Source organism: Pongo pygmaeus, chromosome 1 (genome assembly GCF_028885625.2).
Source record: "Pongo pygmaeus isolate AG05252 chromosome 1, NHGRI_mPonPyg2-v2.0_pri, whole genome shotgun sequence".
NCBI lineage: Eukaryota > Metazoa > Chordata > Mammalia > Primates > Hominidae > Pongo > Pongo pygmaeus.
The window spans coordinates 80,531,176-80,557,556 of record NC_072373.2 but is presented as its reverse complement, the minus strand read 5'-3'; the positions used below and the strand labels follow the sequence as shown (position 1 = coordinate 80,557,556).

Genomic DNA, 26,381 nt, shown 5'->3' with positions numbered 1-26,381 from the left:
CTTGTATAAAAATAGATGTTTTAAATAAGTTAACAGAATTGAATGTCACATTTTAGGGTAGTTTATTAGGATCTGAACAAATCTATTTATACCATATGGAAAGAAAAAAACACAATGACTTATGGAACTGTTTCAAGGAGTGGTCCTGCTGATATAAGATTTGTGTTTTATTTGGGAGATGTTATAGACTACTGCTATCTGGACATTGGCAAAATACCCATATCCATCCAAGGGTATACTGTGCCATTATCTGCTTTAATAGGAAACTGATTCCAAGTTTTAGCTACTTTCTCTATTGTGAATCATGGCGGCTTCTCTCCACCCAAAGGGAAGTACTGCAACTCCTGACAGGTGTGCCATGGCAGGTTTCTAGTGCGCCTATTTATTGATCCCTCTTCCCACCTCCAGCCCTTGAGCAGCCAAGTGGGGCCTGGATCAGCCATGCCTTAGGTTTCTTGCTTCATTCTTTTACCTCAGAATGCCAGGCAGATATCATTTTCTTTGTGTGATTTGAAGTAAAAAATATTGGAAAGCACTGCTTTAAGAGTCCAAGAAGAACAGTTAAGACTCTTAAACATCCTTGTTATATATAGTAGAATTTTATTATGACCATTTATGATTACCTGGATTTATTTATACCACAGGTCACATTACATCCCCTGAGAAATAGCAGCTAACATAGAAAAGACTTGAGTACCTACATAGGGTATGAAAGAAAATATAAAGAAGAATTGTGGTTTCAGGAAGTTGGGAAGCCAATTCGGATTTCAAAAACACTCATTCAACACCACATATATGGCAGTGATGTTGCCAGATACTGTCATGACATTGAAGTCTGAGTGACCTGGAGGACTTTGGAAGAGTCAGGCCTAGTTTGAATCTCAGGTAGGTCTTATTGAAAATGGGCTGATAGAGGTAATTCCAAATTAGAGCCCTTCCTTGGAGAGTTGTGATGTATCTATATAATCCAGGCACTTTCTTCACAGAGATGCTGTCGGCCCTCTGATTGGCAGAACTATTCTTGGTCTAGATCACACTGAGAGTTTACCTGAGTAGAACCTCTGTTTCACAAAGGTTTTCCTAAGAGCCTAAATCACTGAAAAGAACTAAAAATTCTACTCATTCTCCCATACCTCCCAAATCTTGATTCTTTGAGTGGCAGTGAGAAAATAATGCATCTTTGTACCTTACCATTTACCTCACAACCTTGCAGCTCCAATCGAAGGGTAGGTCTGTTATAGGCTTGAGTTGGAGAGATCCTAATATATCTAGCCACAATAGGTGGGTCAAACTGATTCTCTTTTATTGTAGAGGCATCTGAATTGCCATTAAAATACTAGAAGAAAAGAGGAAAGTTTAGTTATGTAACAATGATCTATAAAGTGACTTTATATTAAAATTTTGATCTAATTTAATATTGTAATACTACATTTTCATGGGGCCCGAACTAAATCAATTTGGTTATAAAATATACTTGGGGATAATTCCACTTCCAGGAATATTGTGTATATGTACTTTGCCCTATTCCTCCTGCTAAGTACAACTAAAAACTTTGGACATTATAACTAAGAGAAACATAAGACCCTGAAAAGAGCTCAGAAGACAGACTGGCTAGGGTTCTTGGAAGGAACAAAATGGTGGTCAGTGTCCTGAATCTTCTTTTTGCCTCATAAATCCCAGACTTAGAGATGAAGAAGCCGGCAACCTGGAAACACCAATGAGTACAGACTGAAAAAGCCCAAATAAAATCTGCTTTCTCTAACCAAAGTACCAGTAAAGGGCAGCATAGTGAGATATGATAGAAAACTGGTGGACACTGACTTCTCTCCTTTAGCCGAACACCATAGAAAAACCTGAGGCCCCTCCCCAACCCACAACAGCAAAGGCTGAATGGGGAGCCTAGACTTCTATGCTCATGAGGCTAAAGAGGCACCCCACACCCTCACGGGGGTTGTGTCAGAAAAGGCCATGTAGGGATTTAGGGCCTTCATCTCCAGCCCCTAATGAAGCTCCTGCCCCTGCAGTGTCAGTGGAGGCCAAATGGGGAACTTCCCTTCCCACCCAGCCACCAAGGAACAATCCCTTCTTAGGTGGCAACGGAGTGGGGAACCTGGACTTTGACCCCCACTTGGCAGTAACCAGGCTGTGCCCTACCCCTTTTTCTGACAGAGCAATGTCAGAAAAAGCCAACTTTTTAAAACAGAAGATTGGAGCAGGTATCGGTAATATTGAAAACAGAAAAACAATAGAGAAAAATCAATAAAACAAGGCTGGTTCTGTAAAAAGATTTTTTTTTTTTTTTTGAGACTGGAGTCTCACTCCATCACCAGGCTGGAGTGCAGTGGCAAGATCTCGGCTTACTGCAACCTCTGCCTTTCGGATTCAAGCGATACTCCTGCCTCAGCCTCCCAAGTAGCTGGGATTACAGGTGCACACCACCATGCCTAATCTTTTTTTATATTTTTAGTAGAGAGGGGGTTTCACCGTGTTGGTCAGGATGGTCTTGATCTCTTGACCTCGTGATCTGCCCTCCTCGGCCTCCCAAAGTGCTGGGATTACAGACGTGAGCCACTGCACCCAGCCAAGATTTTTTTTTTTTTGAAATCGACAAATCTCTAGCAAGATTCACACAAAAAAGAAAGGAGGTGCAGATGACAATATCAGAGATGAAACAGGCAAAATCACTACAAACATGAAAAAGGATAAGGGAATACACAAACAACTCTACACATATAAACTTAACAACATAGAGGGAATTGACCAGTTAATTGAAATATACAAAGTATTTCAATTCACCCAATATGACATAGATAATTTGAATAGCCCTGTAACTATTTAGAACATAGAATTTGTAATTTAAAAACTGCCCAAAAAAATCTGCAGGCCCGGATGGTTTCACTAGTGATTCCTACCAAATATTTAAAGAATTAATACCAATTGCAGACATTTTCTCCTAGAATGTAGAAAAAAGCATGCTTACCAATTTTATGAAACTAGTATAACTGTGGTATCAAAAACAGAAAAAGACAATTAAAAAAATAAAACTATATACCAATATCCTCTCATGAACATAGATGACAAAATCTTTATGCTATGGACTCAACTGCAATCTGTGTTTTCTCTCATAATACTGATTAGTAAGAACCATAATTTAGGATTCCGATGGTTCTGAGACATAAATAATTATTAAAAATAGGTAACTAATAAACAGTAAATAATTTTATATAAAATATAAGCAGAAACAGACTCAAGGTTATCGGTATAATAATGGCAGGCAGACTCCTTGCATTCAGGTAGGTTTCTTTGGGGAAGAGAATAGAGAGGAGGAGAAGAGTTAGGGCTTCTGGCTGAGCCCCTGGAAGAACCAGAAGGAGGATGTCATTCCTCAGGCATGGCCCCCCAAAAAGTCTGAGAATCACACTGCCTCAGAGGCTTACTAGCATTAACACTACTATTTACTTCAGGTACACTGAAATAAAGAACAAAACAAACTACAATAGTAAAACCAAAAGTCTTGGTAGCCAATTTTTAGCATGAGCTCCTTGAGGCGCAAGACCAGATGTTCTACTCTGCCGTGTACCATCGGCCAGTCTGAGAAATCTGGGTATTTTGCTTGATGGTAAAATGATTTTTTAAAGTTTTGTGGGGTTTTGAAGTTTCAGTAACCCTGCTTCTCTCTTTAATTTGTAAGACACAGACCTATCATATTACTGCTTTTCTCCATATGACCCTTAGAAAGCCATTCACATTTCTAATACCCAGAAAGGTATTTTTTTAAAATACATAATCATTAGGTATAGTCATAATAATCCTAGGCTTAGTCTAGAGATTCAGATAGAAATATGCACACAAACCATCACATTCCTTGTGCTGTTCCCTTTGAAGATCTGCCAGTTGATCTGGTTGGAACTGTAAGCTACATAGAACTCTGTGGTATAGCAGGACTTCAGGTAGTGTTTGGCACCTTGGGTCTGGATCCCTGTGATTATGACTTCCTTTTGCATGTCCACCTGCAATATAGGAAAGCCAGTAAACAGAACTGTCCTTGTCAACAAGTCACACACTGCCTAAATTCATTATACAATCAGCTTTCTTCAGAACTAAAGAGCTAGCACGTAAGATCTTAGCAAACTGATGCAATGACTACATGCAATTCATATTTGGGCACATAGTACCTAGATTTGAATCCCAACTCAATGACTAATTAGCTGTGTGTTACTTTGGGAAGGTAGGTAGTATCTCTGTGCCTTTTGTTTTTTAATCTATAAAACAAGATATTATTAGAACCAACCTCAGATGGTTGATTTTAAGGACATAAAGTACTTAGAACAGTGCCTCACACTTAGTACTTGCTATTTCCCCTAACACCATTGCAAGAACAATAACGAGGAATTACTAAATCACTTTTATTTTTATTATTACAATAGCAGTAAATATTATCAGTCTGTTAAGACAAACCTGGATCCAAGGTTTAGAGGCAAATTCTGCTGCAAGTTTTTCTACACTCCAAGCATTATAAGATCCACCATTGTTTAATCTTGCTAATCTGGGCTCCCAGTAACCTAAACTCAAGGGAAGAAAAAGATTTATTCTGAATTTTTTAAAAACTCAGCAATTTCTCAAGTGAGTTTCATCCAGTGGAAAACCAGATCCTTGGAGGACCTCTGTTGTAGTCAGGAGTCTAGGCATGGGCCTCAGCTACTAAGCCAGTCCTTAATGATGAAATCTGGGCTTCAGGTCTGCGTTTGGTCAACTGCCAACTACCAGCTATCCCCTTTCTTGCACACAGGTCATGTTTGATTTTTTCTGTTGTGTTGATATTCCTAATGCTGAATGTGCCTGCCTAACAGGAAGACATGGAAGGGTGTATGGGAGCCTCATCATCCTCTTGATCATGACCTCTTGATCTTGGGAAGGGGTTTGAGGCAGTGTGGGAAAACTTTGGAGGAATTCCTGACATATAGTGGAGGTTCAACAAAGTTTTCTGAATAGATGAATGGTTGCCATAGGCAAAGGGCCATATTAATGGGGACTATAATGCCTGGCTGATAAGACCCTGTGAATCTGGCTGAAATACTACATATGTGGCCAAACCCAGAAAAGGTGACTGAGGAGAGTTTTGGAAATGGGAGCGTGGTCATAAGAGTAAGCTATCTGATCCTTGCCAAATCCCTGCAGAGAGGCTGGGCTTTTTATGTAGAGAAATCAATGACCCCCAGCTATTGGTTTTTCCTGGAAAAGACTCTTTGGGATCATTATACACCAGAAGAGGTGGCAGTGTTAAGAGCACACTAACAGGCCTTTAGCTCCTGCCATAGTGTTCCTTCCTTTACCATATATGTACCCCAAATGGAGCTGCTTCACTATATTGTAGTAGAGAAAAGCATAAAGAGAAAAACTGATTCATAGATAGGATTGTCACGTATGGTTTCATAGGCTGCATGCTGCACAATTGTAGGGGGTACCATTCACAGACCATGGTGCTACAACTCACCCAGAAACTCTGAAGCCTTGATCTGTGAATCAGATATGATACCAGTGCTTAGTCCCATTGGCATCCTACAGTCTATGAAAAACAGAAAAAAATGAATAATTTTTGCTCAGAAAATATATATAATAAAGTAAAACTCCATGGTTAGGGATTATGTTTCTGACAGGTCAGTAATTAGATATTTTTACCTACCTTGTGTGGCCCTGACTTAAATATATCTGATTATAAAATGGTAAATGCACTAACAAGACTGGTGCTTTAATAGATACAGTGGCATCCTAGAAGAAAGCAACTGAAATCCTGAAATGTAATCATTTTTTAAACTGATTTTCTTCTGCTTTTATCTTAAATTATGCTATTTTACAACATTAGGTACTATCCATGGCCAGGTACAGTGGCTCATGCCTGTAATCCTAGCACTCTGGGAGGCCGAAGGGGGAGGATTACTTGAGGCCAGGAGTTTGACACCATCTTGGGCAACCTCTTCTCTACAAAAAAATTGAAATACAAAATATAAAAATATGAAAAAAAAGTTCTAGCCCTCATGAGACTATGTTCTCAAAAGCTGACCTCAAAGTTACAAGGTTATTTATATCTTGATCAAGGAAGGGATACCAGCCACTGTGCTACCTGGATGTTGGCACAGTGCTTCATACTCAACAGTGCTTAGTAATGGCTTAAAGAACGGATGAACAGATGGACAGATGAAAACTGTGTTTCCTAAATGCTGAAATGTCAAGTTTAGTGACTCAGTCATTGTTAAATTCCTGTGACCTTTTCCCTCCTCAACTCTTGGAAGCTGGAAAATTTCTTACATGTACTTGCCCATGGATCACAATTCATGAAGAAGGATGCTTTACGCAGGTTCCCGAATTGAGAGGAATGCTTTTGATCTGACTGATGTGTTTTCAATGCAATCAGACCATGGGCCGGAATAAAAGCAACTATGGCTACAAATTATGCCTTTGTCACATCAGAGTTCTTAGAGTTGAATATTTCCAATCTAAAAGTTGGTAATATTCTAGTAATAGGCACTCTCCTGCTAAACCAAGTATCACATGGCTCTTGTGATACCTCTGTCCATGATAAGAAATGGCGTTTGCATCCCTGCTCTCTGGTTTTCTCCAACCTCTGTGTTTAGGAGCCACCAGCCAGGTTTTGATGCCTTCATTTCAAGAGTTTTAAATGAACCTAAAATAAAAAGAACAACATTACATTTGCAAAAATTAACAAGTAAATATTGTGGTTGATAGTTCTCTAAGAGTCCTAAAATTCCTGCTTCACAAGAGACTTTCAAATAGAATTTAACCATTTTTCTTTAGGTAGGACTAAAAGTATAACAGATAAAAACAAAACAATAACAACACACACACAGAGATAACTAAAAAAATTTTTAAATCTCCACCACGCCTCACTAGAAGAAAGTTTCACTTATCTAAATATAATATTACAAATTAACTCACATACAATACAGCTTCACAGTCCTAATTATCAAAGTGACCTCGAATGACATCATTGGGCTTCAAAAATATCATATATGTTTCCTTTCCGTCTCTTCATTTTGCTTTTTTCTCTTTTTTATTTAAGAAAATAAAAATAAAACCTTCTTCCTCCATGTTTTCAAATTTTCCGTAAAGCTTACATATTTGAATAGAGATTTACATAAATTGTTCAGAAAAAACACTGAAAGAATGAGATTTCTAAAACCTCTGGCTATCCATTCTGGTATTTAACATTACCCCCGGCAGTTAATATTTAAATTCTGTTGACTATAATTTATGACTGTTTCCCAGATTATGGGTGAAAATGAATAGATATGGTTATCTTCCTCAAACACACTGAAAAAGATCTCCAGTTTTCCTCTCTCCAATGCAGGTATTTAGGTTTGCAGATTTAGAGACACCAGCCAATCCTAGCTTCTCAGTCTGTCTGCAGGCTGTTGGGAAGGATGACTGATTTTCTAATACTTGATGAAAAGATGAGTAAATCTGAGTGAATCTCTTCTGTCTCTGATTTTAATACAATAGATTATCTATTGATTAATTATTGTATTAATTAATATGATATTAATATAATACAATTAATACTCTCGATGTATTAGTGAGTTACTGGCATGTGAAAAACCAAAAAGAACCCTCTTTTTTTCCCTGATCTTAATCCAACCAGTCCATTTGGACTTCTGTGCCTGCATCTGAGGCAGATTCACACAACATCACCTAAAGTGCTATCGAGGGGCTGCCTTCACTAAATCCTCAGGCAGCATGTGTTAGGTTGGTGCAAACTATAATTACGGTTTTTGCCATTACTTTTAATAGAAGGCAAAATAGAAGGAAGGCTGTTTGTTAAAAATACAGACTCCTGGGAATTCTGCCCAAAATCTACTTTAAAGTCACTGAGAACAAAATCCCTCTGCCTTCACATCTGCATTTTAACTGACTTCCTAGGTTTTTATACTGCTGCACAAGTAGATACACTTACAAACAACTCATTGGCACAGAAACATCCCTTCTGTGTAATTGTAGATTGTTTAAATCTACATTTATCTTTATTTTGCACATGAAAAGTTCTAAATACCTTTGTTATTCTTTAACTTTATAATTATTTTTTTAAAATGTTTTCCTCTTCAAATAGTCTGTAAGTCAGTTTAAAAATATGATTCCTGGAGTCACTTGCCCAAAGATATTAGGGTGATAGAGCCTAGAAGAGGAGCAGAACTGAAGAATCTGGAAACCCTCCCAGCAGAGATAGCTGTAGCTGCCTGAGCCCTGTGGGATTCATTTTTTCATCTGCTTAAGACCTCATCTGTATGACACACAGTGGCTTAGGAGAAACTGCATGTTATGTAGCAACTGAGTTGGGTCACACATTTAGCCTGTGTGGTGCTGCAAATAGTTCATAAATTAGGTGATATTTTTGTACTCCGTATATACTTTGGGTCTATGGGTTTGCCTAGGCTCTATGCCAGAACCCTGTGTTCTGACCCCTTAGGAAGTATATGCACAAGAAAGAAATGAGAAGGAGTTACAGACTGCCTTTTCCCTGTATTTCTTAGCAGGGACCTCTTTCCATTACCCAATCTTTACCAGGCAGAAGGGGCCAGACCCCTAACTGGTGCTGTTTATTGCCATTTTCCAGCAAGGTCTGGCCGTGAAAGTGAACCACGTGAATGTCTTGGGAGTCGCCTATGTTCAGCAGGTGTAACCTCACCCATTCTTGCTCATACATTCTCAGGCCAGGCAAGCTGTAGATCATCCCATTAATAGCTGAAAGGACAAAGAGTTGAAATCAATTAAAAATCTGTTGACACAGAGAGGGTGAGTGGTAAGGAAATACGGGGCAACCCACTCAACACCCATATTATTCATGATTCTGCATTCCCAGGCCTACCTAGCCATGGAAAGGGCCCTCTTGTATGTCATATTAGTGAGAGGCTGAAGCAGAACCACTAGTCTTTCTCATATCATTCACACCAGCCTATAGCAGAAGGCGGGGGGAACTCCCTTTCCAAACAGTTTATCACTCTTTTCCTCAGCTTTTATAGTTCTGTGCTTTCCCCGTGTATCCTTTCCATTAACAGTCTTAATTTTCCTTAACTACAAAAGATAAACACAAATATGGGCAGACAAAGTAAACTCCAGGGATTAGAGTCAGCAAGGAGATATGCAACATGTCACCTTAAGGCCTTCTAAATTCAGAGAAAATTTCAGGCAAATTAGGAAGTCTAGGAGTTTATAAAATTAGGAGTTTATCGTTGGTGTATCCAGCAACCATAGCAAGTCATGTTTATTCTCTCATTGGTATGATAACTCCTCTGCCCACTTCTCAGATTAGATATCCAGGGTTCTCAGGCTTTATCTACTCTCACCATAGTAAAATATGTGGATTTTTTAAAAAGTTCCTGAGAAACTTGATCACCTTAAAAATGTAACACAACATTTTAAAGATAAAGTTTAGTGTTACCAAACATTTAACTGAAACCAAAGTGAGGGAAGTGCTTTGTTTCCTCCTTCTTAAGTTAGAGGCACTGCTGTGAAATTTCAGAAACCAGGCAAGTGAATTTTTGGAGAGGGACGGGTTGAGATCATTTGGGCATCCTTAAAATTATATCAGGCGTGAGAACACCTATCTACATATTCATAACACAAACTCGTACCTTTCTCATCTCAGTTTCTGTTTCAGTTACTAGCTTACAGGGCAAATTTCCGAGTGAAATTTCCAAGTAGGCACACTTTTCCCAGTGTGACCACCCAAACGCTCTCTTGCCACTATTCTCCCATTATCTGGGTACCTAGTTTCTCTCTCATATTTTGCTCTCATATGCTTTGGGTGCCAGCTGGTAGCTGCTGAGAGCTAAAACTGTTAGAATCATTCTTATTTTAGAAAAGACACACAGGTGATCATTTCTTTTATATAAACACTTGTGCCTTTAGAGATCCAGAAACAAACTTATTAACTTTAAATTGCAGAACAATGTTAATTCCTTTTCAATGTGTGTTACCAGCTGAAGCACACTGGCTTTTTGTTGTTGTGGTTTTCTGTTGGTTTGTTTTGCAGCAGCTTCTCTACGCTCTTTCAGACTTTCTCTTTTTGCGTCACCCACAGTGTCACCTGCCAGATTACATCAGCCCTCTGGAATGTTAAGGAACCGGTTTTAGTTGTAGCTCTGGGTGTCTCAGAAGCATCTCATGTCTAATTTTGTGAAGATCTAAGAGCAGAAATCACTGTGACCCAGTGTGATTTAATTAGGAGATTAGATCAAAGTCAGAGGAAAATACCGTGAAACTCATGGGATTTTTTCATTTCTGAGGATGTGAGTCTCCAAGAACTTCGGGACTTCTTTTCATAGTACCAGCTCTTCTTTTCATCAAAGGTCATAAATAGTAAGACAAATTCTCTCATGTCCACAGGCATGTTGCTGTCCTTATGTAGTATTCCTTTTTGGCAGATTAGGAGGGGACCTATCAAGCCTGAGTGAATATCTTTTTCCTGGAAAAAGAGAGTAAATTGTGTTGTCTCTTTCTCAGGAATTTCCCTGCTCTTCTGATAATCACTCATTATAAGAAAAGGAAACTTTCTGATAGGCTCTGAATTTGAAGACGAAGATTATAAATGAATGGTGTAATAAGCCTGGATATTTATCACCTAATTCTGTTGTATTCATAATCCTCCTTCCTCTGGTTGATCTTTATCCCAGTAACAATGATGATAATAATAAATTGATAATATAAGGGATACTATTTATTGAGAATCTATTACTATATTTAATGATTTGCCTGCAATCTCCCATTTAATCCTGACAACTATCTTATATGGTAAATATAAATTCATTGATTGAACAAGTATTTACCAAGTGCTTACCATACACTATGTACTGTTATCTCATTTTTAACTTCTGATACCAGGCTAAGAGAGGTCAAGGAATTTCCTAGGATTATGCATTAAGTGACAGGGTAAAAATTTAAATCTGAGTCTGCGCTCTTTCCACTATGCCTGAAATGAAGGAGTTGTTTCTCTTTTTAATTGACAGATAAAATTGTATGCATATACTGTGTACGACATATTGTTTTGAAGTATATATACATCGCAGAATGATAGATAAAGGAGTCTTGACTTTGCAGTTCTTTTCAAAAAGAAAGAGCAGAACATAGCTAATAGTTGTTCAAGAAAATTTCAAATAAATGCCATCTTCTGTAAATGTAGGCATTCTAATCCATGGCCAGTCATTCAAGTAATCTTCCCTCCTCTCCACTGAATAAACGTTTCTCTCTCTGTCATCTGAAGAGCTGCATGGAGAGTTCCTGGTTATGATAAATGTAGACTGTTAACCACACCCTTATGCGTTCCTCATGAAAAGCAAGACAGACATTTGACAAGAAATAACCCCGACTCTTCCATTTGGTGGACTCAGATTACGAGGTTAGGGGAATGAGAAAAGCATTCAATGAAAGTACCTACTGGGTTCACAGCTGAGTAGTAGGCCCAAGCCCGACAGGCAGAGCCAGGACTTTCTGGCCCTGATCGCTCAGTGGCATGCCATACGTAGGTATAACTGCTATTTGGCTGAACAGCATTATCTTCCTTAAACCATTCAGGAGAGTCATCTTCATAAGTCTTTCCCTCTGATGATTTTTCATAGGAAAGTCCATGGGCATGTAGAGAATATGGTCTGGATGCTAAATTTTTAAAACGAACCTAGGAAAAGGAATGATCCACAAATGTACTTAAGCTTAATAAAAATCTAAACCACAAAAATGTCAGCATTATAGGTCAAAATGGCTGGTTATAAAATCGGAGCTAAGATATAAGGTACAAAATAACTTATGTATATTATTTCATTTAATTTTCACAACCATCCTGTGAGATATGGCCCAAGTAGTTTTCTCCAGAAATACCAAAAGATATTTGTTCTTAGGCTCAAGGCTAAAGTACTGACATTATCTACTAATGAAATGAGAGTGATAGGTAGTGGAGATGTGAAGATGAAAGCAGCTTGATTCTCGTTCATAAGAAGCTTTTAAGCTACCGGTGAAGACAGACATGCAATGGGCATCCACACTACAAATCTGGAGACAACAGGTGCTATATACAAAGTCTAAGTGGGTTCAGATGACAATGCCCTGGAGGAACAATTTGGTTGAATATTTAGGAGCGGTTGGAAGAATTAAAGTAAGTTTCTTAGACGAAATGGAATTGGCTATCATAGAATGAATAGGAGCTAGAAAGACATTTCAGACTCTCAGAAGGGCAGAAGGATGCCTGTGAGCAGGGGTGTAAAGGAAGAGTTTGGGAAATAGCAAGGATCTGGGTGAAACTGGGCTGTGAAATGCACAGGGACAGGTGGAACCTGGTGAGAAATGAGGCTGGAAAAGGACCAGGTTGGGGCCAGATGGTAAAGGACTTAAATGCCATATGGGAAGTCTTCACACCCCAGCAGTCACACCCAGGAAGCTCCTCCCAGCTCTTCTATAACTTCTAGTGATTAAAGACCCCCTAATTGTCTGTTCCTTATTTTCTTCTACAAAGCCAGCATCACCCTAATAACAAAACCTGGCAAAGACACAATGAATAATGAAAACTACCGGCCAATATCTCTGATGTACATAGACACAAAAATCTTCAACAAAATATTGGCAAACCAAATCCAGCAGCAAATTAAAAATTAATTCATCACAATCACATAGGCTTCATTCCTAGGATGCAAAGTGGCTCAACATATGCAAATCAATAAATGTGATTCACCACATAAACCGAATTAAAAACAAAAACAGTATCATCATCTCAATAAATGTGGAAAAAGCTTTTGCTAAAACCTAACATCCCTTCATGATAAAAACCTTCAACAAACTAGGCATTGAAGGAACATACTTCAAACTAATAGGAGCCATCTATGACAAACCTACAGCCAACATCATACTGAATGAGCAAAAGCTGAAAGCCTTCCCCGTGAGAACTGGAACAAGACATGGATGCCCACTCTCATCACTCTTATTCAACACAGTACTGGAAATTCTAGTCACAGCAATCAAGCAAGAGAAAGAAATAAAAGGCAACCAAAGCAGAAAAGAAGTTAAACTATCTCTCTTCATTGGCAATATGATTCTGTACCTAGAAAACCCTAAAGACTTCATGAAAAGGCTCCAGGAACTGATAAATGACTTCAGTAAAGTTTCAGGATGCAAGATTAATGTACAAAATCAATTATACAAAATACAATGTACAAATGTACAAAATAGGATTTCTATACATCAGTAATGTTCAAACTGAGAGCGAAATCAAGAACGCAATCCCATTAAACATAGCCACACACACACACATACAAAATACCTAGGAAAACATCTAACCAAAGAGGTGAAAGATCTCTATAAGGAGAATTACAAAACGCTGATGAAAGAAATCATAGATGACACAAACAAATGGAAAAACATTCTATGTTTATGTATTGGAAGAATCAGTATTGTTAAAATAGCCATTGTGCCCAAAGCAATCTACAGATTCAACACTATTTTTTAACAACTACTGGAATCATTTTCCTCAGGATTAGACAAGGCTATTCTAAAAGTCATATGGAATCAAAAAAGAGCCTGAATAGCCAAAGCAATCCTAAGCAAAAAGAACAAATCTGGAGGTATCACAGTACCTGACTTGAAACTATACTATAAAGCTACAATAACCAAAATAGCATGGTACTGATACAAAAACAGACACATATGCCAATGAAACAGAATAAAGAACCCAGAAATAAAGCCACACACTGACAACCACCTGCACTTCGACAAAGTCAACAACAACAACAACAACAAAAAAAACAAAACAAGGGGAAAAGGACTCGTATTTAATAAATGGTGCTGGAATAGCCGGCTACCCATATGTGGAAGAATGAAACTGGACCCCAGTGAATCCAATGAAACTGGATTCATCATATACAAAAATTAACTCAAGATGGATTAAAGATTTAAATGTAAGACCTCAAACTATAAGAATCCTAGAAGAAAAACCTAGGAAACACCATTCTGGATATCAGCCTTGGGAAAGAATTTATGACTAATTCCTCAAAAGCATTTCAACAAAAGCAAAAACTGACAAATTAAAGAGCTTCTGCTCAGCAAAAGAAGCTATCTACAGAGTGAACAGACACAGAATAGAAAAAATATTCACAAAGTATGTATCTGACAAAGGTCTAATATCCAGAAACTATAAGATAGTTAAACAATTGAACAAGCGAAAAACAAATAACCCCATTAAAAAGTGGGCAAAAGACATGAACAGATACTTCTCAAAAGAAGACATACCAATAGCCAACAAATGTGAAAAAAATGCTCAACATCACTAATCATCAGAGAAATGCAAATCAATACCACAGTGAAATACCATCTCACACCAGTCAGAATGGCTATTAGTACAAAGTCAAAAAATAGATGCTGGTGAGGCTGTGAAGAAAAGGGAATGCTTATACACTGCTGCCTAGAATGTAAATTAACCACTGTGGAAAGAAGTTTGGGGGGTTCTCAAAGAATTTAAAACAGAACTACTATTTTAAGGGAGGAGACCACCCCTCATATTGTCTTATGCCCAATTTCTTCCTCCAAAGAAAGAAGTAAAAACTAAAAGGCAGAAATGAAATCCACAAGCAGACAGCCCGGCGCCACACCCTGGGCCTGGTAGCTAAAGATCGACCCCTGACCTAATTGGTTATGTTGTTTATAGATTACAGACATTATATAGAAAGGCACTGTGAAAATCCCTGTCCTGTTCTGTTCCGTTCTAATTACTGGTGCATGCAGCCCCCAGTCACGTACCCGCTCCTTGCTCAATCGATCAGGACCCACTCACGTGGACCCTCTTATAGTTGTGAGCCCTTAAAAGGGACAGGAATTGCTCACTCGGGGAGCTCGGTTGTTGGAGACATGAGTCTTGCCAAAGCTCCCAGCTGAATAAAGCCCTTCCCTCTTTAACTTGGTGTCTGAAGGGTTTTGTCTGCAGCTTGTCCTGCTACAATTTGACCTAGCAATTCTATTACTGGGTATATAGCCAAAAAAATAAAAATAAATTGTTCAGCCGGGCGCAATGGTTCATGCCTGTAATCCCAGCACTTTGGGAAGCTGAGGCAGGCAGATTGCCTGAGGTCAGGAGTTTGAGACCAGCCTGGCCAACATGGTAAAACCCTGTCTCTACTAAAAACACAAAAATTAGCTGGGCATGCTGGTGGGTGCCTGTAATCCCAGCTACTCGGGAGGCTGAGGCAGGAGAATTGCTTGAACCTGGGAGGCAGAGGTTGCAGTGAGTTGAGATCATACCTCTGTACTCCAGCCTGGGCGACAGAGTGAGACTCCATCTCAAAAAAAAAAAAAAAAAAAGAAAGAAAATACATTGTTCTACCGAAAAGACACATGTACTAGGATGTTCATCACAGCATTATTCACAGTAGCAAAGACATGGAATCAATCTAGGCGCCCATCAGTGGTGGACTACATAAAGAAAATATGGTACATATGCACCATGGAATACTACACAGCCATAACAAAGACTGAAATCACGTCCTTTGCAACAACATGGATGCCAGCTGGAGGCTATTATGCTAAGTGAATTAATGCAGAAACAGAAAAACAAATACCACATGTTCTCACTTATAAGTGGGAGCTAAACATTGGGTATTCATGAACATAAAGATGGCAATAAACATTGGGGACTGCTAGAGGGGGGAAGGAGGGAGATGAGCAAGGGCTGAAAAACTACTGGGTACTGTGCACACTACTTGGATGATGGGATCAATCATATCCTAAACATCAGCATCACATAATATACCCAGATAACAAAACTTCACATATGCCCCCGAATCTAAAATAAAAGTTAAAGTTATTTTTAAAATATACAAATAAAGTCATTTTTATCTAGTGAAATCCAGGGCTAAAACAAAGATTCAGTATTTGATTTTTTTCCTTTTGCCTAAGGCTCCAGTATGACTCAATGCAACATTGTTACTGATCCTGTCTTTATTCACAATTGTGAGGTTTTATTTATTGTGGCTTTTATGTGTTAATTTTGATTTTTAAATTTTTTTAAAAACTTCAGTTGCTTTAGGGATGCAAGTGGTTTTTGGTTACATGGATGAATTGCATAGTGGTGAAGTCTAGGATTTTAGTGTACCTGTCACCTGAGCAGTGTACCCTGTACCTAACAGGTAGCTTTCCATCCATCCCCCCGTTCCCTTTTGAGTCTCCAATGTCCACTATACCAATCTGTCTGCCTTTGCATACCCATAGTTTATCTCCCATTTATAAGTGAGAACATACAGTGTCTGGTTTTTGATTCCTGAGTTACTTCACTTAGAATAAGTTTTTTAAATATTGTGTTAAATTATCGTTCACCTTGAAAAAGGATCCCCTAATCATAAAAGAGAATATTGCCTCCCATAGCTTCACGGAAAATTTAGAATAATTAAGATTCTTATATCCCTATGTACTTGTTTACATTTTTAAAAAGAACAAATGGTCACTGAAAATGTAGTCAATGCTTTCACAGGTATAGTAGATTATATTTTAAAATCTAGAATAGCTTACTTTAGAATCAGGGTTCTTTCTGGGTTTTTGAACGTGAAAGGTTAGCAAAAATGGCGGAAGTAAACTTTGTTACAAAAGCAAGTTATAATCGTGGGTCTGGACACAAGATTTTGAAAGAAATTACCAGAACTAGGAAGACACTGAAGAAACTTGCTCACTTTTGGAGGGCACAGAGACATCTTTACTTTCCTTACTCGTTTTATTTAACTTCATTTTATTTATTTTTTTAGGAAAACACCAGAAGATATTTCTAAATTACTATTACTACTAGCACTACTACCACCACCAGCACCACCACTGCTGTGAAACCCAATTCAATTGCTCTTGAATATATTAATTTTCTGTGTTAACTTTAGATAGGTTAGCTTTAGATAGAAATTACAGAAAGATTTTCCACAGATTAGATAGTTTTCAGCATTTAAAAAATGAGATCTTTTTTTTTTAGTCTCGAAGATTGCCAAATTGCTTGGCAAGGAGTCTTTGAAAAGAAATGTAATTATTCATTAATCCTGGAAAATAAACAAATCACCTATAGCTCTCTTGCCACCTGCACCTTTACAACCCTCTGGTGCTTGTGGAAATTCCTCCGATGATCTTAGCAGTGCTCAAAAGACTTACTTGGATAACATCATCCACTTCAGCTCTGATAATAGGACCAAGAATTCCGAGATGCTCTTCATACTCCCCTTGAGGATCACGTTTGGTAAAAGTGCTGTCGAGGTACTTTCGAAAAACTACTTTCTTATATATGGTGTCTTCTGGAATATCATCAGAGTCTTCAATATCTCTTTCCCTGAAATAATAATACTATTTGTGTAAAAGAAGAAATTAAAGACTGTTCAAAGAATTTAGGAAATTGTCTCTTTCTAAATACAGCATCTAGCATAGACAAGGTCTTTAATAAATACTTGGTGGATAAATGAGTAAATATATAAGTGGATAAAAACAAAAGCCAGTAAATATCTTTCAATTCCTAACTCAAATATTATTTTATAGGTAAGTCTTCCTATGACCTTTTAGACTAGGTCAAGTCTCTATATCAATTTCTTATATTTCTATAGTATTATTATAGTATACATAGTAAATTCCTGTAGTATTCTTATAATATTTCAACAGTATATATAGTAGATTATATATAATTTATTTGTGAGATTATCTATTAATATCTGACTCTCACTGGGTATAAGTACCATGAGGTCAGCCATTGTGCCTAGTTTGCTCATAGTACTCTCTCCAGTAGTAAGCACATTATTTGGCACACAGCAGGAACTTAATAAATTTTTTGTCAAACATATAAATGAATGCACAAATATAATCGTATGTTAACACACCAAATTTTAAGATCAAAGGCAGACAAAGCCATGTAATGGGACAGTGCCAGAGCTTGGGGCTATCAGGTGACAATGGTCAGATTAATTAGAAGGTCACACTTATGAAAGTCACTGGATGGATGAATGTTTTGTACTCTAAAAGTAGCCACTCTTCTCACATTTGTTTTTTGCTAAATTCCATTATTCTTAAGCTTCTTGACATTGGTGTGGACAAAGATTTTTTGGATATGACCTCAAAAGCACAGGCAACAAAAGCAGAAATAGACAAATGGGATTGCCATCAAATTCAAAAGTTTACGCACAGCAAAGGAAATAACAGAGTGAAGAGACAACCTTTGGAATGGAAGAATATTCTTGAAAACCAGATATCTGATAAGGAATTAATATTAAAAGTATAAGGAACTCAATTCAGCAAAAAACCCAAATAGCCTGATTAAAAAATGAGCAAAAGACTTGAATAGACATTTCATAAAAGAAGACATACAAATGACCAACAAATAGAAAAGATGCTCAACATTACTAATAATCAGAGAAATGCAATTTAAAATCACAATGAGGGCTCACCTCACACCGTTAGGATGGCTATTATAAAAATGACAAGAGATAAATGTTGGCAAGGATGTGAAGAAAAGGGAACTCTTGTATACTCTTGGTGAGAATGTAAATTAGTACAGCCATTATGGAAAACAGTATGGGAGGTTCCTTTAAAAATTAAAAATATAATTACCATATGATCCATCAATCCCACTTTTGGTTGTATACCCAAAGAAAATGAATCAGTATGTTGAAGAGATATCTGCTCTCCCACGTTCACTGCAGCATTAGCCACATTAGCCAAGATAGGGAAGCAACCCAAATGTCTATAAACAAATGAATGGATTTCTTAAATGTGATCTACATAAACAATGAAATACTATTTAGCATTAAAAAAAAGAAAACAAAGAAATGTCATTTGTGACAACATGACTGAACCAGGAGGTCGTTACGTTACATAAAATAAGCCAGGCACAGAAAGACAAGTACTGCAGGATCTCACTTATAATGTGGAAACTAAAAACATTGAGCTCATAGAAGCAGAAGGTAGAACAGTGGTTAACAAAGGGATACAGAGGTGGAGCATTGAGAAAATGGTCGAAAGATAAAATTCAGTTAGAAGAAGTAAATTTAGAAGATCTGTTGTATAAGATGGTGACTGTAGTTAATAACAACACACCGAATTTTTAACATTGCTGAGTACATTTTAAATGTTCTAACCACAAAAAAGTATGTGAGGTAATGCATAGGTTAATTAGCTTGATTTAGCCAATTCACAATTTATAAATATATTAAAACATCATGTTTATACCATAAATGTGTATAAAACAACAACAACAAAAAAAAAACTGTGGCACACCCATATAATGGAATACATGCAATAACCTGACAAATCTCCAGAGAATTATACTGAGTGAAAAAATACCAGTCCCCAAAGGTTACATATTGCCTGATTCCATTTATGTAATATTCTTGAAATGACAAAATTATAGAAATGGAGACCAGACTACTGGTTGCCAGGGAATAAGGAAGGGGTATGGTGGGAGGAAGGTAGATGTGACTATAAAGGGGTAATGAGAGGGATTTTTATGGTGATGGTAAACATTCTGTATCTTGACAGTATCAATGTCAGTGTGCTGGTTGTGATATAGTATTATAGATTTGCAAAATGTTACCCCTGGGAGAAACTGGGTAAAGAATACTCAGGATACCCAAAGGATCTCTCTGTATTATTTCTCTTGACTGTATGTGAATCTATTTTATTTTTATTCCAAAATAAAAAGTTTAATTAAAAATTATAAATAAATAAATAAAGCACATTATTTCCATCTACTTCATTGTCTCAGTCTAGGACTGAAGCATGTCAAATTCTCCCGCTGACTCTCACATTTCTCAAGCCTGTGGAAACAAGCCAAACACTCACCCATCAAACCCATAATATTTGCTATATACCATGAGTCACCAACAGAGAATCTCCTTCTGCTTTTCTTCTGGTCTACCTCCCCTACTAATCCCATCTTTCCAGACTCTGAGCATAACATGCAAACTCACAGAACACAAGGGAGTGGGTAAAGCAACTCTGACTGCCATAAAAGTGGGTTGTGAGCCTTGAATGGAATACAAGATTTTGAAGGTGGTTCCATCCCTATTCACTCTGGACAGGCCCTACATCTCACTCCCTGAGGGCCTTGCTTAGAAATACTCAGGTAGCTAGTTGTTCTCATGTAGTATTGAGTGCAACATTTAAATAGGAAGTCATAGGAAAAAGTGTTTCAAACAGAGTTCTAATGTGGAGATGTCAGGCATCAGATTAATGAACTTATTTGCATAAGTCACACCATACATTGTGTTTGCCTACTGTAATTACACTTTTGTTTTTTAAGTGATTAGTGTAACAGCTTTAGTAAGAGCTGTGGGCATATCTAGACAGTTGATGCGCAGTCATCATGCTATATCCCTGAGAATTTGTAGCTGACTAAGCCTTGCTCCTTTCCTCCTCTCTTCTCTTTCTGTATCTTCATCCCAGAACAAAGAGCCCAGTTCAACATGACTTCCTACCCCTAAGCAAAACTGAATTGTAAATATTCTTTTAAAAAAGCGATTTGGATCTCTTAGAAATTCTGATCTAAAGAAGTAAATGTGAAAAGGAGATTTCTACATCATATTTGGGTTTGGATTTGAGGCTAACTTCAATTAAATCATATTGATTAGCATATAGCTATGGATAGGTTGGGCTCTGCCTGGAGCAATAAGAGTCAGTAGAAATATGGGTAGTGAGAGGAGAGGACACAGAAAAAGGCTTAATTACAGAATATTATAGAGTTCTCACAGTGATTGTTCTTATATTGTCCAGGGGGTCATCTAAGGTAAAGAAGCAATCTTGGAATTGACAAAGGAAAAAGAACAGGCCAACTTGCAATAGGGGAACCACACTGTTCTTAGTATAATTTGCCCACAATTACCCCCTGAATTGTAGTAGCTACTTTTTTCAGCAGTAATGGAAAAATGAGAATAAAAAAGGAGAAAACTGCCCAAACCTTTGTACAAATTCTGAATAATCCCAGGATATTTCTTCAGCAGCAATGTAATAATTTCTTCTGTTTCCATTGTTGCTGCGGAGGTACCATGCTGCAATGTTGTCAGGATTTCTGGAGGAGTTGATGTTTGTCCTAACATCAGTTTTGTAGGGGTCATCATAGGGCACATAATCAATTTCAGCATAGTCATCTTCACTGCTCTGGACCTCTTCCTTTGGAATAATCTCAATGTAATCTGTACCATCTTTACTGAGGCCCACTATAACCAGTGGATTAAATTCCTTTGATAGAAAAGTATCATTGAGAGTAGGAGATGAAGGAGATGGCATCTGACCAAGGTCTGGATAAGGAAAAGTCTCATTAAATTCTGGAAGAAGCAATGACTGACTAGATTCAGAAGGGTAGAATATATGATCAAGGTCTGGAGGAGGTGATATCTGGCTGAGATCAGGAGGAAGGGTGGTGTCACTGATGTCTGGAAAGAGAGTCACCTGGCTGAGGTCTGGGGAAAGGGACATCTGACCAAAGTCTGAGGAAAGGTCTGTCTCACCAAGGTCTGGAGAAAGTGTCATCTGGTCGAGGTCTGGGGTAAGGGGAATTTGACTGAGATCTGCAAAGATGGGCATCTCACTGAGGTCTGGGGAAAGGTTTGTCTGACTGAGTTCTGGAGAGAGGTTTGGCTGGCTGAGGTCTAGAGAAAGGGTTGTATGGCTGGGATCTGGAGAAAGGGGCATCTGACCGAGGGCTGGGGAAAGGTTTGTTTGACTGAGTTCTGGAGAGAGGTTTGTCTGGCTGAAGTCTAGAGAAAGGGTTGTATGGCTGAGGTCTGGAGAAATGGGCAATTGGCCGAGGGCTGGGGAAAGGTTTGTCTGACTGAGTTCTGGAGACAGAGTCGTATGGCTGAGTTCTGGAGAGAGGTTTGTCTGGCTGAGGTCTAGAGAAAGGGTTGTATGGCTGAGGTCTGGAGAAAGGGGCATCTGACTGAGGGCTGGGGAAAGGTTTGTCTGACTGAGTTCTGGAGAGAGGTTTGTCTGGCTGAGGTCTAAAGAAAGGGTTGTATGGCTGAGGTCTGGAGAAAGGGTTGTATGGCTGAGGTCTGGAGAAAGGGTTGTATGGCTGCGGTCTGGAGAAATGGGCATCTGACCGAAGGCTGGGGAAAGGTTTGTCTGACTGAGTTCTGGAGAGAGGGTCACCTGGCTGAGGTCTGGAGAGGTGATTGTCTGCCAGACTTCATGTTCTGAGGAAGGGGACATTTGACTTATATCAGTGGGGAAGGACCTGTGACTTCGGTCATACTCAAGCATCTCACTGAGCTCTGGAGAAGAGGATCTGTGACTGGGGTCTGAAGTAGAGTGCATTTGATCAGGGTCTTGAATGGGGAATGTTTGATAGTGTTCCTCTGGGGGCACTGTCTGATAAAGACCTGGAGGAGAGCTTGTCTGACCAGTGTCATTTGAGGAATTCTGATTATGGTCAGGAAGTGAGGCTATCCAGTCAAAATCCATAGAGGGCAATGTCTGATTGAGGTCTGTGGGAAGAGATGTTTCATTGGATTTATGAAGGAACAACGAATGTTTAAGTCTTCTTTCTGAAAATGTGTTGTAGGCTTCACTTCTTAGAGGGTGAAAGGTCCTCGGAGATAAAGGAGCATGGTGTGTGTGCTTCTCTTTTTTCTTTTTTCGTGTCTTAATGAGAAACTGGCTCTTCTTCAGTCTACTCTTTCCTCCATCCTGTCTTACTTGTAGAGATTTGTGTCTAACTGTAGGAAACTTTGGGTGGCCACTCTGCTTCCCAGGCTTGTTGGCAAGAGGGGTGCTCTCTCCCCAAGCACGTGAGGCATTCTGGGGGCTGATCAGCCAATTGTTAACAGCTGTGTGTTCATCAGTATCTTGGATTATTTCATAGCTACCTTTCTCAGAAGCCAAATGCCATCTCCCAACCAAAATCTTAGATGGGTTATTTTGTTTTAAGAGTAACAGATCACTAGGAAGGTCCTCCCAGGGCCTCATTCCAGAAGGAGAACGAGTGTCTTGGCTTAGGTGTCTCCCAACTTTATGTGCTAGTAATTTCATCCAGGAGAACCTGTGCTTTGCTGCTTGGTCTCTTTCTACCTTGGGTCCCTTATGCTTAGCATGTTCTTGACTTTTGAATTCTCCAGCACCAAGTGAAAGTAGACGTATCCCTGTGACATCTGGCTGTAGAGGATCCTCTATAGGGTCTTCAGAATATGGGCTGGAATGCTCTGCTGTGGAAGAATTGAGAACTGAGTTCTTGCCAATTAGGTGTCTCAGTGGGGAACCAGCTGTGGTGGCTTGCTGGTGAGAAGGGGTTTTCTGAGTTTCTTCAAGGTTATTGACAGTGAGCTTACTAATATTACTTGGGGAAGAATAATTTGAAACAACAATTATATCTGTGTTCGAAGAAATGAATTCAGTGCCATTCTCCAGAGCTAGGGCAGTAAGATTGAACTCTTCTTCTTCCTGATTCAATGATGAGTTTCGGAATGACCTAATTCCTAATGCTGCAGCCAGTCTGTTCTGGTAATCATAGTCAGCATCACTCTCTTCATCTTCAGGTTCTAAACGATCATGCATTTTCCGTGTAGCCATGACTGTAGATTCTGGAGGTTCAAAAATCTCATATGAGTCTTCATCATCATCTGGGATACATTTAACATCCCTGAATTTCAGCCTCAGCTTTTTGCTTCTTGGACTAGAATTCATGGAAGTTAACATCCAAGTTCCTACAGAAGAGAGACAGACAGAAGAGAGATCTGGAAGTCTGGGAAAAGACATGAAAACACAATAATCCATTGTGGCAGGTAATTTCTAATAAACTTTCATCAGGAATATTCAAGTATGGGCTGTGGACCACTGCTTGTCTGTGAACTATTGATTACTGGGTCAAAATAACATAAGGAGAGAAAAATGAGAATGAAATGTTTAATAAACTTTTTTTTTCTAAAGCAATTTGTCATTGCTGTGACTCTAAGCACATGACCAGTGCATTTATCTCGCTTAACAGAATAAAAACCAAAAGTATTGCTTAGTGGAGATTAGAGGGGAAAAAAGATCTTTCGGCACAGATAGTTGCTCACTATTTTAAAATATATTAAGAAAGGGATGAATCAAGAATAAAATGGACTTTCAATATCATAAATATCTTAACAGCACATCTTGTCTTAGAATTAAAGGGATGGTGATGAGCTCTATCCCCACAAATAAGAGACATTTAGATGTTTCTAAGTAATAATTCAGGAGGACAATTTTGAATCTCTGAAATGGCATGCATTGCTGGAACATTAAAGATTTCTCAGTGAGTCTCCAATAGTTACCATTGTTGGTGTCTACTGAGTGCTAGGCACTTGGCACATATTACTATTTTAATGGTCAAAGTAACTCTGTGAGATGTGATTACACTGTTTTCCAGATAAATGACTTGTGGCTCAGTGAGGCCAAATAACTTGTGTAAGGTTACACAGCAATCGATTGGCAGATCAGGACTTGCATTCCAGTCTGACAAACTTCAAAGCTGTTGCTGAAGCAGCCTTTAAGGCACTGTACCTCATGATTGAAGATGGCTGTTGCAAAAAACTGAATAGGGCATTTTGATAAAAGAAATGCTCTTTTGTGGCCAAAATATTTATGCTTCTTCCTCAGAGTTATGCCTTATTTTTCTGCTGTTGTATATTTTTACTTCCTACTTTGCCCAGAGAAGGAAAAATATAACGCACACTAAAGAACTGGATCCATCTAAGTCATTAATTTCTCAAAGAGAAATCATGAGAAACATTGAAAGAAAAGCCTGCAGGGGGTCAGGGAGATAAATAGAGAAGCACTGGTAGCCTGGAGAGTTGCAGCAGACCTTTGTAGACCAGAAATTCAAAGCAAGCTTCCTCTCTGAGTGTCCAGACTCTTACTCACCAACATTATCCATTGTGACTGTCACAGATTCTCCACGCATGGGGAAGAGGGTCAAAGTGTCCTCATGCCTCTTTCCATAGATGAATGAGTGCCCAGTGAAGTGGATGGTCAAAATTTCATTCTGGGTCCCCACACTACAGAAGTGCCACTGGACAGTGTCATCAAAGCAGAATCCGAGAGTAGGTATGCTCTCGGGCACATAGCCATTGATAGCTGAAAGTGTAAAATCTGTTAAAATTCCAGGTCTATGCCAACAAAAGGGCATGTGTCTAATTATACCTAAGATAAATGTCTCCATGTTAATTTGGTTGTGTCAAAGCAGTGATTATCCAAGATAAGCTTTATCTAGTCTAACATGTGACTAGAAGATCAAACTCAGAATTTTCAAATGAGAGATTATTCTCCTAAATTAGCCAAAGGAGAAATCTCAGGAAAAAGATAAAGCCTTTCATTTACATTGATTTAGTCATTCATCAAATGTATAGTAAATATTTTGTGCTCCATTCTCTGCCTTTACAGATATTCTAATAATTCCACTTGGAGGAAAAGCATAATATAAGAAATTCATCTTTTTGATATATTAGTCATTGGGTAAGAAGTAATGTCCCTAAAAATAAAGCCCATTTAGCATATTTTATAGTTTTTATTGCTGTCTTATAATCTACATAGTATTCACAGTTTCCATTTGAGTATCCAGTTCATACATTTTCATTATTGTTAAAAGGGACACTGCTGTAGGCAACATTTTTATTTACTTATGTACTAATCATAGTAAAAAATCAAAGGTATGATTTCTACAAGGGCGGGGCTCATGTCTACCTCGATTACCACTCTTAGCCTTAGTACCAGTATAATGACTGGCATTAACAAATATTTAAATACCTACTTAAATCACTTAAGTGACTTTAATAATTTACATGATGTATTATTAGTTTATACCTCATTCTAGATGTTTTTCTAAATGGTCTATAACTGCATTGTTCAATATGATAGCCACTGGCTACAAGTGGCTATTGAGCACTTGAAATATGGGTAGACTGGACTGAGATATGCTGTGAGTACAAAATATACATTGAATTTCAAAGACTTAGTAATAAAGTAAGTGTCATTAATTTTTATTGATTACATGTTGAAATGATAATATTTAGGATATACTGAGTTAAGTAAAACATATTACTAAAATTAATGTCACCTATTTCTCTTTACTTTTTAATGTTGCTATCAGAAAATTTTAAATTACGCTTGTAGCTCATACGTAGTTTCTATTGGACAGCACTGGTCTAGAACTATGATATATTCACTGCCAAAAGGAAGTTATGCAAAGAAAGCTGAGAGCAATTTTCTGTTTGAATTATTTGACCTGGCACCTGTCAGCTCTGATAATCCCTAGCTGTCAGTTATCTGAAGCTATATGAACAGAACATGGAGAAATCGTCCTCACATGTGTGATTACCTACTAGAGAAGGTGATTACCATGACTCTAGACTCTGAGGATCAGTAGGGGGACC

General features: G+C 38.3%; 1 protein-coding gene across 1 annotated transcript in view; it reads right to left on the bottom strand.

Moving 5' to 3' along the window:
• Positions 1-26,381, bottom strand: part of F5 (coagulation factor V) — a 72,249-nt gene that overhangs the window by 5,142 nt on the left and 40,726 nt on the right. The window contains exons 12-22 of the mRNA XM_054495473.1: positions 24,874-25,086; positions 20,951-23,693; positions 17,167-17,341; positions 11,447-11,683; positions 10,267-10,477; positions 8,575-8,754; positions 6,566-6,682; positions 5,495-5,566; positions 4,459-4,562; positions 3,855-4,010; positions 1,192-1,336 (exon numbers count right to left, since the gene is read on the bottom strand). Coding sequence (XP_054351448.1) covers positions 1,192-1,336; positions 3,855-4,010; positions 4,459-4,562; positions 5,495-5,566; positions 6,566-6,682; positions 8,575-8,754; positions 10,267-10,477; positions 11,447-11,683; positions 17,167-17,341; positions 20,951-23,693; positions 24,874-25,086 — 4,353 coding nt within the window. The remainder of the gene's footprint in view (positions 1-1,191; positions 1,337-3,854; positions 4,011-4,458; positions 4,563-5,494; positions 5,567-6,565; positions 6,683-8,574; positions 8,755-10,266; positions 10,478-11,446; positions 11,684-17,166; positions 17,342-20,950; positions 23,694-24,873; positions 25,087-26,381) is intronic.